General features: G+C 38.1%; 1 protein-coding gene across 12 annotated transcripts in view; it reads right to left on the bottom strand.

The window, feature by feature from the left end:
• Positions 1-17,937, bottom strand: part of LOC102690035 (serine/threonine-protein kinase Nek11-like) — a 60,186-nt gene that overhangs the window by 18,033 nt on the left and 24,216 nt on the right. For all 12 annotated transcript variants that reach the window (XR_001480913.2, XR_001480912.2, XR_001480915.2 and 9 more), the window contains 7 exons: positions 16,554-16,703; positions 12,372-12,450; positions 9,206-9,294; positions 5,616-5,729; positions 2,560-2,632; positions 2,400-2,466; positions 187-287 (listed from right to left, as the gene is read on the bottom strand). Coding sequence is in view for 7 of the 12 variants with exons in the window: in XM_015368329.2 (XP_015223815.1) it covers positions 187-287; positions 2,400-2,466; positions 2,560-2,632; positions 5,616-5,729; positions 9,206-9,294; positions 12,372-12,450; positions 16,554-16,703 (673 nt within the window). In the remaining 5 variants the exon portion in view is untranslated. The remainder of the gene's footprint in view (positions 1-186; positions 288-2,399; positions 2,467-2,559; positions 2,633-5,615; positions 5,730-9,205; positions 9,295-12,371; positions 12,451-16,553; positions 16,704-17,937) is intronic.

The following is a 17,937-nucleotide window of genomic DNA, read 5'->3' as shown; positions in this document are numbered from 1 at the left end:
CTTTCTTTCTTCTTTAGCTCTCTGGTTTTAGTAAGAAAGTCTTACCATTTTCATTGATGAAGCAGCAGAAGAGATCTTTTACAAAACACAAAAAAGCCCTTTTCTGAATGTGGTGCACAATGCACATTATATATCTTAATGGAACTGTAACTCTTGCACAGTATTAATGTATGTGACTTTTCTGACCTGCTCCTCTGAGAGTGCAGAGAGCGAACCAACCAGGGTCTTCTCGAGCTCATCATCCATGATAAACTCCTCCTCACCTCCTTCCAAATCCCCTCTGTCAGCTGTGGTTCACACACAACAGTATAAAGCATTGATGAGAACAAGCCCAGTTGTATATAGCAATCTGCATGCCTACCTTAGCTGTAGCTTTGGTATTCCAAGAGGAATGAAAAACCTTACACAAGTGAGTTTAGACCAAACCAACTGCTTGTAAGTGTAAGGTTTAGTTTTAATTCAACAATCTTCTGTAGTAAACTTTGTTGGCAGTGTAAACTGGAACTCTGGTTTATTATATTCATATTGCTTTTAATTCAATTGTATGTGCACATCTACAAACATGCACCTATGATGAATATAGTTGTTTCATTATATCTGATCACACAAGAGTTTGTGATGAATACTGTTGCAGTCTCTGTCATCAGGGCTTGTGCTCATTGTTTCAAAGAAAGCAGTGCAAAAACATGAAGGCATGAGGAAAAGCAAAGCAAAGCAATCTTTCAAAAATAATTGCTTCTCACAATTGCTTGCTTTTTGCATTTTCCAGTACTAAACAGAATCCAGTTCACAGCACCATGTAATGGAAAATTCAAGACAAGGCAGTGCAATCAGGATTTTTATTTTTGGTCCTGAAATATCAAGAACTGCCTGAACAGCTGGAATTGGACAAATGAAATGTGAAGGGATTATTTGCAGTAGCAGCTTGTTACTAATGTATAGACCACAGGGATGCCTGACACAGCTAGGCTCTGGCAATCAAAGTGACCTGCCAATGCATCCTGTGAAAGGCAAGCTGTAGCTTTCAAGGCCCATTTAACCTTAATTTATTTCTTCCATTAGGTGAGCTGCAGTGTACAGAGCAGGAGTAAGAGCTCTGGGGCCTAGGCAGTCAGTTTTGACATCTGTCCACCTTAGTTCCTCCACCTTCTCCACTGAACACTTGGGAGAATAACTTCTTTTTGTTCTGTCAAGATATTAGGAAAGCTATAAAGGTATCTGTAAGAGAAGTCCTCAACTGGTGTGAACTGGAATGGAAGACTGCTGGACACAAGGACAACTATTTATTTCTATGCTATGTCATATAGGAACGCTTGCTCCGAAACTAGGTCAGCAATTGTGTTAAAAGATATTATGTTTGGCAAATAGGGAAGAGGAAGCCAATCTGGTCAGCACAGGGAAGCATGATAGATAACAGAAAAATATTTAAGGACTGTTCTAATTTAATAAGTTTGACAAAAATACAGTGAGCATCTCTGTGTGTTTTACTCCCATACGCATGAAATAAAAACTTATTTTAACTTCTGAGATGGACTCCTGACTGTCTTTAAGGGGAAGCAGGAACATTTCACAAATAAAGGATATAGTCCTTCCAATGTGACCTGTGTAAACCAAGGTTTCCAATAGTCTGCCAGGGCATGCCCTGTATGGCTCCAGTGTGAGCCCTAGGGGGGCATTCCTACTAGATGCCTACAACCTGGTGAAGAATCCTCATTCCTGCCAATTGCACCTGTGATCTTGTCCTTTCGGCCACTGCCCAGCTTTGCCAGACTCTTCAGTGTTAATTGTAATTATCTCAGGCTATGAAGCAGATCATTGACCTTTTTTCCAGGATGGGATAAAGGTCATTTCAATCCCGTTCTGCCTTGTGAATTAGCTACTATGCAGCCTGCCTGTACTAACCCTGTGATTCCACTCGCTCTCTGTTTGTAATTGTTTGTATTGAAGTGAAAAATGTTGCCGTCCTGTATAGGTTATATTTTCCCTTGTTTTGTTTGGACCTTTAGATAAGTAATGTTTGAGTCTGCAATGAAGTTTTTTGGGGAGAAAAAGGCAATGGTCATTGAAGTGGAGATCTTTCACAATACAAAAACCCTCTCTTATATGTGGTGCTTAAAAGATATTTCAAAACATTTAATCTTTTAAACTTTGTTTTCTGGTTAGAGACGGGGATTATGCGAAAGGAATTTTTTTGTTAAAATGAGTGATTTTGATGCTTTTATTTCAGATTCAAATCTAAAACTCAGCTTTTTTTGTCTGACGATTTGCCATGTCTTTAGACAATGTGAGAGCAAACTGAGTGTTTTCTGAGACTGTCTGAAAGAGCTCTGTTCCTAACAGTGAGATTCTGTCAGAGCTGCAATATTATTGGTAAAAGAGGAGAAAAAAATGACAATAACCTGAATTTTCTGGGCCTCCTTGATCTTTTTCATCCCGTGTTCCATCTTCTGTCTCTCTATAGCTGACCTGTCACATGAAAAAAATGTAGTAAGAAAATTAAAACGTGAGAGTCCAGAACATGCAGAACAGTTGTTGAAACTTATTTAAAAAGTCTCTTACTTCTGAGTCCTGTTCAGGTCCTGATTTTAAAGCTCTCTTCTGGTTCTGTTTATAAAGCTGATTCACGGCATTCCTACAAAGCATATAGGGGTTAATGTACATACAGCATGAGGGAAGACTTTAGTTCTCCCTAAAAAACTTCTCTTCTCCTGACAATGCCAGCCCTATGAAGACTGCAACCTCATCTCATGTTACTCATGCCAGTCTTGTCACATGATGTTTTAGGTTTCTGAGGGGCCACAACCCTCTCTAAACTCTCTCCAATATCCATTAGTTCTCAATTCGACTTTCGCTTTAGAGCACAGCTCTCTTTCTTTCATTTTCTTCGCTAGGCATTATAGTGCAAGGCTATGAGTGTGTATCAGATTCAGTATTTAGAAAGATTATAATAATAAAATAATATTCTGGCACTGCTTAATAGTTCCTAGGAATGCTGCTGAAACGGGATTTAATGGGGCTTTAGAAATAAATTTGAAACTGTTTTCTTGTAATTTTTTTCCTATGAAAAAATGTTAATGTATATTAATTATATGATCAAATATTAATCTTTTAATTCGATTTTTAATTAAAAAGCAGACTCAATACAAACACCAATTCAAACAACAGGTCTAATTATTACAGAGCAAGGCTTTTTGTTCTTGATTAGTTTGCTAATAGTATAAAGGAATGGCAGATGTAAGAAGGAATGCAGTTGTACAGGACAGCTATAGAAGGAAAACAAGCCAGCTAAAAGATTTTGCCTGAAGTTTCTGTACTTTCAGAACAATTCTGGTCCAGAATTCATGTGATACCAATGAAACTAGATTAATCTTCTATACATTACAGTGCTATCAGTGCTGAAGGATTTGTATTTGCTATCATCACAACCCAGGTGGGCTTACTGATCGCTGGTTAATTGAACTTCACTTGCAATGGCTGTTCTCCTGGAACCCAAAACCATTTTATCCTTTAATGTAATAAAGATTGTTTGCATTAATTGTTTACAGCAGGAGTGCTTTGCATAAAAGCAATTAGAAGCCTATTTTGTACAGTTGCAAAACCAGTAATGTAGAAAGCTGTGATGATAATCAGCTTAAAAACAATTGTCTATCTTAAAACTGGCTATGCTTGCTGCTACGGTTGAGTGTGCTGGCTAGGTAATGGATTAAATTAGTTATTAGATGTCTTGTGTATCTCAAACCTATTTCTCAAAATTATAGAAGGGAGAAAAGATCTACATACATATACTGTATGCAGTAAAATATCCTATTGTGACTTGACCTGTTGGCTGAACCTCTATGGTCCACAGAAAGTACAATCATTCAAAATGGGAGTGCTTAGAACATTATAAGCAGAAATCCTTTTATATCTGCTTCATTCATATGCATGCACCATACTGTATGTGATGTATTTGTAAGAGAAAATGACAGCATTAATCCTGCATACATGCAAACCATCTTTTAGATTTATGAATGTGTTATTCAGTAAGCAGATGGAATAGCAACACCAAACAAACTGGAACATATACAATATTTTGTTTAAGAAAATGGCCTATAGCCTTTTTTTCTAATCTTGTAAACCCTGTGTGGAAGTACAGACGATTTATGCTTTAAAAGTATTTTAAAAGGAATTTGTTTTCTGCACCTCAGGGGCAGCTCTGTCCACCAGATGCTGGCACTGTTGCTGTCAGCTGGGATTCAGATGAATGGAAGATTAAGTGCAGGCTTTTGGCCATGTGAACATGGAGATACAGTATATGAAATGTATTTAATGGGATATAAACTTTTAAAACATTATGTTAGCTGTTATAAAACAATTGATAAACATTGGCCGAGTTGTGGTTTTCTATCATTTTAGTAAGCCTTTATTGTGCTTTACAAACAGTTTCTAAGAAATTTCTTAGACACATGTTGCCACAAAAACACACCCTAATTCTGGCACTGCCAGGATGTCACCTTAAATGTTCACTTTTTAAGTGAAAAAAAAAAACTTTTAACAACTTAAAGCATTATAGGACACAAAATGGAGAACGCACATAGTAGTCTTAAATGATATAGAAAGCATATCGGGTTGAATAAAGTATGTTACACTATACAGTATGTAAGAATGTGAAACTAATGCATGAATGTGTGCACAATACTGAAATAAATAATAAATAATCTGACATAAGAAAATACGTTTTTTGTTTAAAGACTGTAATAATGGTACAGATCCAGTTGCAGGCAATCAAGAACTGTTGATTATGGTGATCTCATAATCTCTAGGGCTAATACAGGGGAGTTTATCACTTCCCATGCACAAGTTCTTATAGACGAGGGAGGGTGATTAATTTCTTTTATTTTTTTTCATTAAAAATGTTTTTGCTTCAGCTCTAGAGCTTTCTATAAGAAAACTGTCATTATACACTAAAATCTGTCCTTCACACCCAGGGTAGTGGATTTTAGTTCTAACACACAGGAAGTCTGACAGTACTCCAATACTCCAATTTAGGACTGAGTCTGTCAGTCATTGTAACAAGCAGCAGAGTCAGGTCTCGTTAGAGGAAATGCCTGTACACTTGGGTGCCTTCGACATGATATAAAACAGATATAAAAATGGACTTTACAGATTGCTTTAAAAGGCACTATAAAAACACTTCAGTTCTAGCATCCATGCAAAAATGTGATGCAAAAGAGTTGAGTTGTATCAGTCTTGTTGAATTTTTACATACATTTTGTGTAACTTATTGCAATTGCTTTTTAATCATACTTGCTGCCTTAAATGCCAAATGCGGCCTGGGTTCAATTCCAGACCCGGGGTTTCCTTCCACGGTCCAAAGGCATACTGGTAGGTGAAGTGGCTACTGGGAAAATCGGCCCTGGTGCGAGGGTGTGTGTTCGTGTGTCTGCCCTGTGATGGACTGGCGTCCTGCCCAGGATGTGCCCTGCCCTGTGCCCGTTACTTGCCAGGATAGGCTCTGGCTCAGCCCTGAATTGGAGGAAGGGGTGAGGAGATGGATGGGTGAAATAAGAAAAAGGAACAGCTGTGAAAGGGATACGAGAGAAGAGGGCCTCGACCTGCTGTGGAGGCCTACTCACTGCACTTTGCTGAAGTGAGGGTCTCCTCCTTGCCGCAGCCTGCGCCTCTCGCGAGGATCCAGCCCCTGTGCCTGGGCCACAGCTTGCAGGCTGTCCAAATGCACCTGCTTCTCCCTACAACACACACAAGCGCAGTTTGCCGGACCTACAGTGTGATATTATCTTCAGAGCAGCCCGTTCTTTTTCAGCACTGTAACTCGACCGTGATACAGGGTGGTGTGGAGACTCCACTGGGCTCACAGCACTGTAACTCGACCGTGATACAGGGTGGTGTGGAGACTCCACTGGGCTCACAGCACTGTAACTCGACCGTGATACAGGGTGGTGTAGAGACTCCACTGGGCTCACAGCACTGTAACTCGACCGTGATACAGGGTGGTGTGGAGACTCCACTGGGCTCACAGCACTGTAACTCGACCGTGATACAGGGTGGTGTGGAGACTCCACTGGGCTCACAGCACTGTAACTCGACCGTGATACAGGGTGGTGTGGAGACTCCACTGGGCTCACAGCACTGTAACTCGACCGTGATACAGGGTGGTGTGGAGACTCCACTGGGCTCACAGCACTGTAACTCGACCGTGATACAGGGTGGTGTGGAGACTCCACTGGGCTCACAGCACTGTAACTAGACCGTGATACAGGGTGGTGTGGAGACTCCACTGGGCTCACAGCACTGTAACTCGACCGTGATACAGGGTGGTGTGGAGACTCCACTGGGCTCACAGCACTGTAACTCGACCATGATACAGGGTGGTGTGGAGACTCCACTGGGCTCACAGCACTGTAACTCGACCGTGATACAGGGTGGTGTGGAGACTCCACTGGGCTCACAGCACTGTAACTCGACCGTGATACAGGGTGGTGTGGAGACTCCACTGGGCTCACAGCACTGTAACTCGACCGTGATACAGGGTGGTGTGGAGACTCCACTGGGCTCACAGCACTGTAACTCGACCGTGATACAGGGTGGTGTGGAGACTCCACTGGGCTCACTGCAGTGTACAGTAGGTCCACTCCAATCAAATTTTGGATCCAACAGGTAGCAGATTATTTTCTGTAACCTTTCTATATTCTGCTTTAATTGGGACATCTGGCAGGAATCTAACGTTAAACAACAAGTCCAAACAAAATTAAATCATTGAATTCAAATGAGGTCAATCCTTTTTGTACACACTTTTCATTAGATCAAAAATACTAATGTGATGTAGTGATTATGCTTCTGGTACTAATTGTTTTAATACAGATTAGAGTCTCAAACTATATGCTTAATATTTGTCTTTGAAAAAGTCAAGCTTTTCTAGCACTTTTTTTTCCAAATAAATAATTGGCAAAACAACATTTCTAGTCATGGCATTGCAATTATGATAAGAAATGTTCGATAAGCACAAATGCTCCCATGTTCTGTCAGGGATGAATAGCAAATACAGATGAATTAAAGATCAAAGGAAGGTTTTTGAGTTATTTCTGCAATGGCAGTGGAATAGTCTTATCATAAAGTCATCCTTCTAATTTGAAACGGCTGACTGTACGAAGGGGTGCTTGTGTGTCTGGTTAATTATTAGGAAATTAAAATGCTAAGGAATTAATTAGAATAATTTACTGGACAAATAATGGTCAGTGCTGCTACTATAGAACATGTAAAATTCATTTTATGAATAAACAGATCACTTATAAAATTAGAACTTTATCTTCCACATTTCTCAAGTGTACAAAGTGTAATTACTGTCCCTTTTTCAGCATGTTTCATCAAGCATATGCATTGGCTATCACTATGCTTCTCTCTCTCACTCCCTTTCCTCGTGTTTTCTTTTTTTAAACTGTTTTTCCCCAGTTGTCTCCCAGTGGAGGTGTTTGAGGGAGGATCTGTGTCGCCAGTTAAATGGGCCATGTGAGTCAGTGCGATTTCATTAAGTGGAAAATCAATGCCTAGCAGATCCTCTTTAGCCTGTAAAAATGGGAAATCTTGTTCTCGTAAATAAGCATCAGTCCCTTTTTTCATACGCTGAAATTACTGATCTATTGAAGCTGCATCTAAAAAATAATAAAAATAATACTCAATATATGAGCTCATAAACGCCCAGCAAGAACACAAATGATTGTGGAAGGCAGTCCATTTGGTAGACGTATTTGGATAAAGAGTCATCAAGGAATCAAGGATTTTTAATGACCACAGAGAGTCAGGACCTCGGTTTTACTCATCCAAAGGATGGTTGATGCTTTTATACAGTATAGTGTCCCCATCACTATGCTGGGGCATTAGGACCCACACAGACCCCAGGGTGAGCGCCCCCTACTGGCCCCACTAACACCTCTTCCAGCAGCAACTTTAGCTTTCCCAGGAGTCTCCCATCCAGGTACTGGCCAGGCTCACACCTGCTTGTGAGTTGCAGGGTGATATAGCTCTTGCTAGACAAGGGGGTCTCCAAATCACTAGCTTATTTGTAGTCATTTGGAATATGACTGAAATAATGTAATGTGCAAGTCTGCAATTTCCAAAGTCTTATTAGAATGGTAATAGCAATTCAGAAAGAAAATCATAATGATCTTGAATTGCTTTTGATTTAAGTACGGGTGACAGCTATTTCTATTGAATAGATGTTAGGAATGCCAAGCACTTCATCCTCGAGTTCCTATGCTGCCCATTAATTCTCACTCTATTTATATTAAGTATTCTTTATTCCACTGGAAACAAACAGGTGAAAATGAATCTGAAACATCTTTTGATACTTTCAGATTTAAAAGAAAAAGCTGCTGGGTTCATAGAAAGAGTCATTTACAGTACATCATGGGTACGTTGCCACAATGTCTGTAAGGAGTTTGTGGGCTCATTTTCTCAAATAATCCACCAATGGTACATTGATAGTAATTCATGTACACCTACACTTCTTGTAGGTAATTAGGTACATTAGATATGGAAATCAGCCGTTTTGTAATGTGTGCACACAGTGTAAATACAGTTCATCTCATTAGGAAGTTCTCATTAACCAACCACGTTTCTTTTCTATCTACTCAGTTATAATAATTGTTTTCTCCTAAGCAGTGCACACACAAAAGGAATGACATATGAATTCATGTGGGGATCTGCTTACTTGAAAATTAAAATTAAATAAGGATGCTCCACATCTCCTCGTTTTGATCACTATTGCACAGAATTATAGTATAAAAACGAAGTCAGTGACAAAGTTAGATCACCTCTTCAGCTGATAAAGAGAAGTTCTGTATTTTTTACATCTGTTGGGCGCCATTTTCTATACACCTCCACTTTAATTGTTAAATCAAATTGATTTTATTGTACCTGCTTTGCATCAGCATGCAGTAGAGGAGATATTGAACAGTTCTCTGAAACACGCACTTTTCACAGCAATTTGGCAATTTTAATCTTGTGAGGAGTATAAAAATGTCTTTAGGAGAATTAGCATCAAGGTGTGATTTTTGAGTCATTAATGAGGTCTAACCAGGCTAGAAAAGTCACGTGTAATAGGAACTCAGCACAGGGGATGTGCAGGGTCCAATACAAGCTTTTTAAGTAATTGTGATGCAGTTTTTTGTTTCCTCATGTCTATCTTATTTCTACTTTGCCCACTCACAGTGCGGCTGCAATACGGGCAGATTCCAAAGAAACACTGGACTCCTCTGTCTCCCTGTGGAGAACATCTCCCAGCATGTCTGCCAGACTCTGGGAAACAAAGCAAAGAGAGTACAATCATGTGAATGTCAGGTTGCAAGTAAGATGAAGTCATTTGGTTCACCTTGCTGGTATGGTCATGCAACCATTTCTTGGAGGATCACAGGGAATTAATCTGGCACTCTGTCCTTCTTTCAGGAAATTGTCTCTTGGGTTGACACATTGAACTTGTTTTGCTCCTTTAATCTATCTGTAAAAGAACAGACTAGGAATCATTTTGTTGCTCCTCTTTTAACTCTTTGACTCTGAGGCTTTAATATCCTTTTATGTGGTATGATGGCCATAACTGAACACAATTGTCTCAATCAGAGATCACTGTTACAACCCCTCATTTTAAAGTCCAAACGTTTTGCTACGTACTTAAGCATTCTGTTTATATCTTTACAGAATACAGCTTATTCCCCGTGTAGTTTTGAAAGCTCCTTGCACAGACGTGGGTGAATTTTATTTTTGAAATAATGAGAATTACCATTATTGCACATAAAGGTCCCTCAAATTATTGCCTACAGTACCTCATTAAGGTAATTTGGTGTGGTTTGTCATGGCTGTAACCTTTAACACAACTAAATGTGAAGACTGCACAAGTTTCTGGATACTTTTGTAAGGTGCTGTATTCCTATAATGTCACAGTTTATTCTTTGTATTTCTAGCGGTATAAGAGTTTAAAAATTGATGTATTATTTATTTTAAAGTCTAGAAAATCCAGAATACATGGTGCTATATTAAATCTTGTATACTGTATATGAGACCTCTTCCACACAGTTGTCTGTGAATGGGAAATATTTATTGAATACTAATGTGAAATTATTATTTAGGATTTTTTTTTACATGTATCATTCTAGAATGGATTCATTAACTTACAGGACTGCTATACAGTATGTTATATGTTACTGTAAAATTCAAAATGGTGTTTATCCTCGTTTCTCCACAGACTATAATTACTGAAACTGTAGATAAGCAATGTACCTGAACAGTAATCCTAAATCATTATACCTAATTTCATTAGTTCATACTGAAAAAAACTGTTACAGTCTAACTACCCTGCTTTCCAACTGAATAATGACACTGTTGTAAAACAGCTGTTGCAATAGCAAAAAGCCACTAATGAATGGCAAATGATAAACCACGGGTTTGTTGAGGTTACCTTCAAAGAAATGGAAACCGCAAATCTGTAGAAATGAAATGAGTCACTGTCCAATTTACTGTAATTACTCGTTCCACTAATTATTAAGATAACACTATTTATCTTTTTCAAAACTTTATTTTCAGAAATAAAAGACAGGCAATGAAAAAAATAAAAATGAGAGCCTTCATCTAAAATATATCCTTTACAAACGGTCTGATTTTTGCTTTAGTGGATATTTTATTTTCTGAAAGAAATATTTTTCTGTAATACAATAGTATATTTATATATAGAGAGAGATTTTTAAAGAAGGTGGAAAATGTATTTAACTTTATTCATCATAATTTTAGGGCACATTGTGAATATTTTGCAGGCATTTTAATTTTGTGACATGGAAAAACCTTGAAAATTCCATCAGTAAGAAAAATACATGACTTAAAAGTTCTCAATTAGATTTCTGCTCTAAAACCTTGAACTGTCTAGCAGCCTTCTTGGTAATGCAGAACAGGCTTCTCAAGATGTTAACACCATGACTATTTCACTGTATAGACACACTGACTGCAGCATAAAGGTTAATCAATTGCCATAAAAATCAGCTAGTGCAAACCTAAATGAATGTGTTTTTTTTTTATAAAGGTCACCCTTATAATGAGATTCTGTTACCCTGCCTCATGATATAATTGTTTTGAGCAGGTTCTGACTGCTAATTTCAATTCACTGAGATCTCCAATGACATTTTGCTCTTTATATTCAAGTTGGGAAAGTCTTCATCTCTCCCTCAGGCACAACGTAAAATGGCACTACCACTGAAGCCCTCATTTGTGCCACTGAGAGTCTGAAACATGTCTGCTACAGTGCCTATAGGCAGACCTGCCTGTCACAACCAGTGCAGACGGGCTGGTAACTTTCCTGTTTTCTTTGGATGTGTCCTAGCAGAATCTCCATCAGAAAAAAAACAAAACAAATAATGGTTCAAAACAAATTTAGTAAAGGGGAGTAGAAGAAGAAAGGATTTCAAAGTGTAAACTGCTAGTTGGTGTCGCTTGGGATGTATATACCAGTCGCAATCTCTGGACTGGGACTCTTGTGCTGTGGTAATATTGTTCTGGTAATAATATTCTGTGGTCATAGAGCTAATCAGTTAGAAATCATGTTAATTGCTTTGAGGAAGACTGGCAGTGTAAGTGTATATGTTGCTTTCAAAATCACCAAATGGTGAAAAGTACTGTAGGAAGAGCCTGTAACTTTGTTTCTAGACATATTGAAAAAGCCACACTATTGGTTCCAATACTCATTTGTTGTGTTTTTAGTTCCCCCAGTACAAGCATAATCAGGAAAGTCCTACACGCATACTGTACAAGTATTGTACTGTAATAATAGATGTGTTCAAAAAGGCAATGTGAAATGAGTTATCCTGCAGGGAGGGGGACGTGCTGCCTGCTCACAACAGTAAATCATTTTCTTTCAGAAACATAATTTAGCATGGGAAGCTTCTGCATTATTAATATGTTTTTAATGAATTTCTCACAATTGAGATTAGCTGCAATATTTCTCGTTATTGCCAATTCGGTGGAGGCCAAATGCCAAATACTCTGAGATGCTTTTCTAGAGAGGTGCAGAAGGATTTAAAAAAAACACACAACTTAAGGAAACAAATTTAAAAAAAATCACCAGTAGTCATTCATGACAGGTGTAAGAGCAGCAAAACCGAGAAACATAACTAGTGGAAAATGCTGTAGTAGTTCAGGTGAAAAATGCATCTTAAGCCTGTTACACATGATGTAAAGGAAACAACAATTAGAACAAAACTGGGGGATCATCTGTATGGCAATAAAATAGCAGGGGATAGAAAACATGGATTTAGGAAAGGTGCAGGTTGTTGTTCAATGTACTTCTTGCCCATCTGCGGCCTACCTGTACAGTACCGCATGCTTATCTCACTTACTTTCACGTGCTGCTCAAGAAATGGGATTCTGAGTATTTCAGTGGCACTGGGTCTCTTCTTGGGGTTCTTCTCCAGCAAGCTGCAAATAAAGGAAGAGCACAACCTGCTTATTCGCTGCTCTGCAGGAGGTGTCCATTCAAGCCAGAGGAAATCTGGATGAGCTGAAAGCAGTTCTCTATAGTTCACTTGCTGGAAGTTACCTGCTTAGTCTTACTTTATTTTTTAGATTTAAAAAAAAAAACGCCTTTATTCCCATTCAATTCAATAATTACATAGAGCTAATCAACTCATCAAAGTCCCACCCTCCTGTCACCCTCCCCAACACATAATATGTAACAGCAACCCCCAGTAATTCAAAAAAGTCATATTTTATTAAGCTAGCAGGCATACCATTGAATTGGAAGGTTTAAAATTTGATAATATCCCAGACTGAAGACGCATGTTACATATAGTGACATTGATCTTCAGGATCTAGCAGTTTCTGTTGCACAATGAAGTGCCAAATACAAATGTGAGCAATATAGTAAATTAAAGTATAAGGAAGCCTTTTGAGAAATACATGTTCTGTTATTGTTGCCTTTTGGAAATATAAGGAAATTATTTCAAATGTATTGTGTTTTTTTAACGCAAGAGATCATGTGGCAGAAATATGAAAATTATGTTTACCAAGCTTAATGGCCAGTGTTTGGCAAATGGAATTTAGATTTAGAAGTTTGCATTTATTGAAAAATCAAAAAAGAAAACCATGCTAAAATACAGAGGCATCCTGAATGACTGCAAAGACAGTGCAGCCCGTTTGACTTGTATCACTTGTAAGCAGTGATAATGGGGAACCACATGGGTTTTCCTCAAACCAGGAAAAGGAGATAGCCTTAGATAGTCCCAAGTTAATGGGACTTTTATTTGGTCTCTCTCAGCCATACTGAATGTATTCATCTTTTTAATCAGAAGGCAAGTGACACGATCATTAGTTTGACAGAGCCTGTTTTGTAGTACTTATAAGAGACATTTATGAGATAATAGGGTCATAGGTACTGTATGTTTCTTTGATGGTTCATAAGATGCACTACAGTATATTAACATCAGTTCCGCTTACAGAACTGCTGTTTCACTTTTGCCTTAAAAACTTTTAAGGGCAAGCAGAGGAGCCTTTGAATATGTTCATAAAAATGAACGTATTCACAAAATATATAGGTTGTATTTCTCCAAGTCAAAAGCGGAAGGTTTTGTACATTGGTTTGACAGAAAAGAACATCTTAAAATGGATACATAGTGTCCAGGCTATATCTGTCCCATCCCTCTACAACACCTGCTGTAACTACAAACTATTTTTCTAATATTTTGTCCCAACATGAAAAATATGGTCAGTTCCCTAGGGGTTAGTTCCTGGCAGACTAAAATAGAAGCAATATCTCAGAGAACAAGGTTACTGTCTAAAAGGACATCCAATGCCACACTGAGCACCATTCTACAGTAACTCAATCATAAAGCAGCACTGGCTGTCCTGCAGGTCCTCCCAAAGTTTAAGGTGGAACCTGAATTATATATCATTGCCAGTTACAGCCATCATTATAGTTGTGAGGACATGGTGAATGAGTGCCTTCAGTCAGGGAAACATAATTAGGCATCACAGTTGCTTGTCTGTAGCTGACCCCAGGATAACACCATCCACAGTAATGATTTTCTTTTACCACAAACAGCAGTCATTATTGCACCAGAAGAAACCCTTTCCTTTCTTCAAATTCTGGGTCTGTTAGGGGCCTATAAATCATTAGTGATTATCTGACTGATGTTCGCTGTTAGATAATGGTGTCACAGGAGTGGAAGAACAGTATCTGGAAAAATTGGGTTTGTTTGCAGAAGACACTCACAGCTTTGAGAACTGCTGGGTCCCTCTAACAAAAGCCCTTGCCTAATTAGGGTTTGCACATGAGGTTACACATCAGTTAACAATTAAGGTATAAAAAAGCACAGTATTAAGCAAAAACAAACACAAAATACAACAAAAACAACAAAGCAAAGAATTTAATGAATTGTGAGTTCAGACTTTTTTTTACATTTACATGTATAACAATTAAGCTTAATTTAAATTTATCTTTTCACTAATTAACATCTTTCTAGTTAAACAACACGGATAAAGAAGTTACCACTTTAATATTCAAAAGCGCATAAAAAGATGTTAGAACAAAGGAATAAAAAAAGTGAGCATTGTGATTAGGAGGTATGGAGCAAATTGGGGAACAATACTCCAGTGCCAAATTAGATGGGTGAATGATAATTAGTGAAGATAAGGAGTGAAGGAAACATCTGAGTGGGTGAAACCCAAACATTCAAAGATGACTGTGCAGATGTCCCAAAAGGAGACCAATTAAATAAATAAATGACAGATTACTTGAAATGTGGAAAGTTCAAATAACATGACAGTGCACTTTTTTAATATGTTGTGTGTGCAGTTATGTTACAGTATAATATAAAAAGTGGAGAGGAAAGTTTAAAAATAAAATACCTGTCCACTTTTCCTGTGTGAATGATATTACTAACAGGGAGCCATGTTGATAGGATTATCATCTAAACACTTTTGGATTTAAGAGCAATGGCTATGAAGGTTATGCTTACAAACGTATGTATGTTCACTGTCCTAGTAATTACATTTGGTTCATATTTTCATTTGCTGAGTTATTGCTGTGTGAAACAGTCTGCTTTAAAATCAAAAACCTTTGGTTAAAATGTCCATTTAATCAGATCCTTAGACTGCAAACTGCAGAGAACACAGCAGCAAGGAAAGTGACTGTGAGACAGCATCCAAATGCATTCTACCTTTTTCAAAATGCAGGGGCACTAAAAGGTTACATTAACATGTCTCTTGCTATCCTGAAACAGGTTTTCAACAAATTAGAGAGGTCATCCTTACCCATCTGTCCTGTGGCAGAAAAAAAACAACACAGATTATACTGTGGCAATACAGGAGCAAGCAGACGAATGCCACTCATTTCCCCTTTATGGACTTTTCCTCTAACTTGTCAGTTCACCAAACCAAGAGTAGTTGAAAACAAGTAGATCAATTTTCATTTAAAAAATTACCTGGTGGAAACACCAAGCTTGAAGAAAATGGACAAGACAGCGTTCAGATGCCTTAGGACTCTTAGCTTTTGCAAATTTTGGGGGTGATTAAAATGATTTCTTTACAGCAATGTACAATGTACTGCACTTTTATACAATAACTGCTATTGCAAAGAGGTTATATTTGTCTGTCTACACCGTCTATAACATTATTTCTGATAAGTGCGCTGTGGGTCAATATTTTTCCTCAGTGCAATTGTGGGCTAACAATGGGACATCCTTCTAGAACTTGATTAGAATTGACTCCAATTCAAGAAAACAGGGCTGCCAAGGGCTGCCCCAACCAATCAATGTAACACTGCTCTCTCACAGGAGAGGAGGGAATGATTTTATACAGTAGATTAAATGTCATCAGTCATAGCAAAATGGCTTCTCTTAACAACACAAAAAGGTGCTTGTGTAAGGTGTATAATACTTGTTTTATAACTGTTTAACCTACAGGGTGGGTTAGAGCTAGCATATGTCAGAAAAGTCCTTTTACTTTGAAGCCTAAAAGGATTACATGGAGGTCCCTTAAATTATATTTCTCTAACAGAATTGTGCTGTTAGAATAGTGTAATACAGTACAATACAACATCATTTTGTATTGCTCAGCATCTTATTTACAGCACTCATTCAATGAACATGAATTGGCTAAATGCATCATACGTGAGCCATATTGAACAGTAACAGGTGCCAGTGTAAAGAATTGAAGTCTTGTCACATTCTTATACCTAGACAAATAAATTCTGAGTCTTTCACAAAATATTCACCCAGTGTTTAGAAACATGTAAATATCTAAGAATTTGCATAAATAAAGGAGGCAAGGGATTAAAAGCACTTCATGTTATTGCATTTTCTTCTTTGTTATACAACATGTAGCACAGAAGCCACAGGATGTATTTGTAAAAGAAAGTAACAAAGTGAAACTGTTTATAAACGTCTGTAAAATAAATCTGACCAAACCTCAGTTTCAGCACTTTGACTGGCCAGCCAATAAGCATTCATCTGTAAATCTGATACATTCAAAAGCTCAACTAATTCTTCTAACTTCATAAGGGCATGACATGTTACACATCCTACCTTTGCAGGACATCATTCAGTTCAGTGGAAAAGCAGTCAGGCAGCGCAGGAGAGGGACCCTGACAGATCTTGTAAACTAGCTTCATCCAGTTGTTGGCCTCAAAGGCTCTGGTAAGAGTGGCTATCTCATATAGCACACAGCCCACAGACCTGCAACAGGGAAGCAGCCTCATTATTTAATAGCTTTTGGCTTTTGCAACCTTAAGTCCTTATGTTAATGCATATTGACATCCACCCATATTGCACAGTAAGATGATATTGTCCTCCATGAACCCAGTCAACGATAACCTTGAAAAGCAGTTTGTTAATGTGAAAATAAACAGCACATACTGTACTTTAGGACCTATACACACACCAGGCCAATGGGCATGCTAAATGTCTGATTTAGTTACACTTTCCTTCATATTAATCAGTTATCTGCCGCTCTTCATGATTAATGAGGCTACAAGATTCTTCCATAATTTATTATGTATTTATTACCGCTAAATGTGTTAAATCATATATATTATGATGGAATATAGTGTAAGGCGTTGGGGCTTAGGAAGTGATCTTCCCTAAGAGTAAGAAAGTGAGTTGAATGCATAATAGGAAAATTCACAAAGCCATTTATCACAGCAACGATAGATTTCACAATCATGATGATTCATTGTATTAACTCTTCTTGATTACTTGTTGAAATCCTAATTGTAAATTGCTTTAATTCTGTTTTCCTTAGTGGGAAAAACAGGTATAGCTGATGTTTTGATTTGGGTGGTTTTTATAAATCCCTAGGGTGATTCTGGGTTTGGATGCAACCTTCTTGTAACCATGAGAAACCTGAGTAATGTCTAAGGAAGCCTGCAGACTGGAAGGACATTAAGAAGGTGACATCCGTTTTGCTTCCCATCCAATGAACAAAAGGCAGACGCTGAAGGCAAGAGCATGTTTCCTCCTTCACAGGAACTGTACCACACAGGTGACTCTCACACTGCAGTTATACGAGACCTAGATTAACTTATTCACAGGAGACATGCTGATAAGTAATGCTCCTCTCCCACAACTCCCAGAGCCCCTAAAAACAGTATTTTTAGGAAGCGCTTGTCCCCTGAGCCTGGGGATGTTATGACGTGTTGAACTTGTCAGCTGCGTATTTGGGAAAGAAAACCTTGTGTCTTACAATATTACACCCTCTTGTACCTTTTCCCCTTATTCTTTCTGTTCCATTTGCTCTGATTATTTTTCACTACAATATATCATTCACATAGAAGAACACTTAAAGACATTTTTAATGATTCACATACTGCATTTCTTGGGCTTCGATATTTCACCTGCATTTCAGTCCAGTTATCAGCTTTAAAGCTGCTTCTTCTGCAGCTTTAGATGCATATTGTTGATGCAGCAGTTT

This window comes from Lepisosteus oculatus, chromosome 20, assembly GCF_040954835.1.
Source record: "Lepisosteus oculatus isolate fLepOcu1 chromosome 20, fLepOcu1.hap2, whole genome shotgun sequence".
Lineage (NCBI taxonomy): Eukaryota > Metazoa > Chordata > Actinopteri > Semionotiformes > Lepisosteidae > Lepisosteus > Lepisosteus oculatus.
The sequence above is the reverse complement of the archived record's forward strand: the minus strand, read 5'-3'. Positions and strand labels throughout refer to the sequence as shown.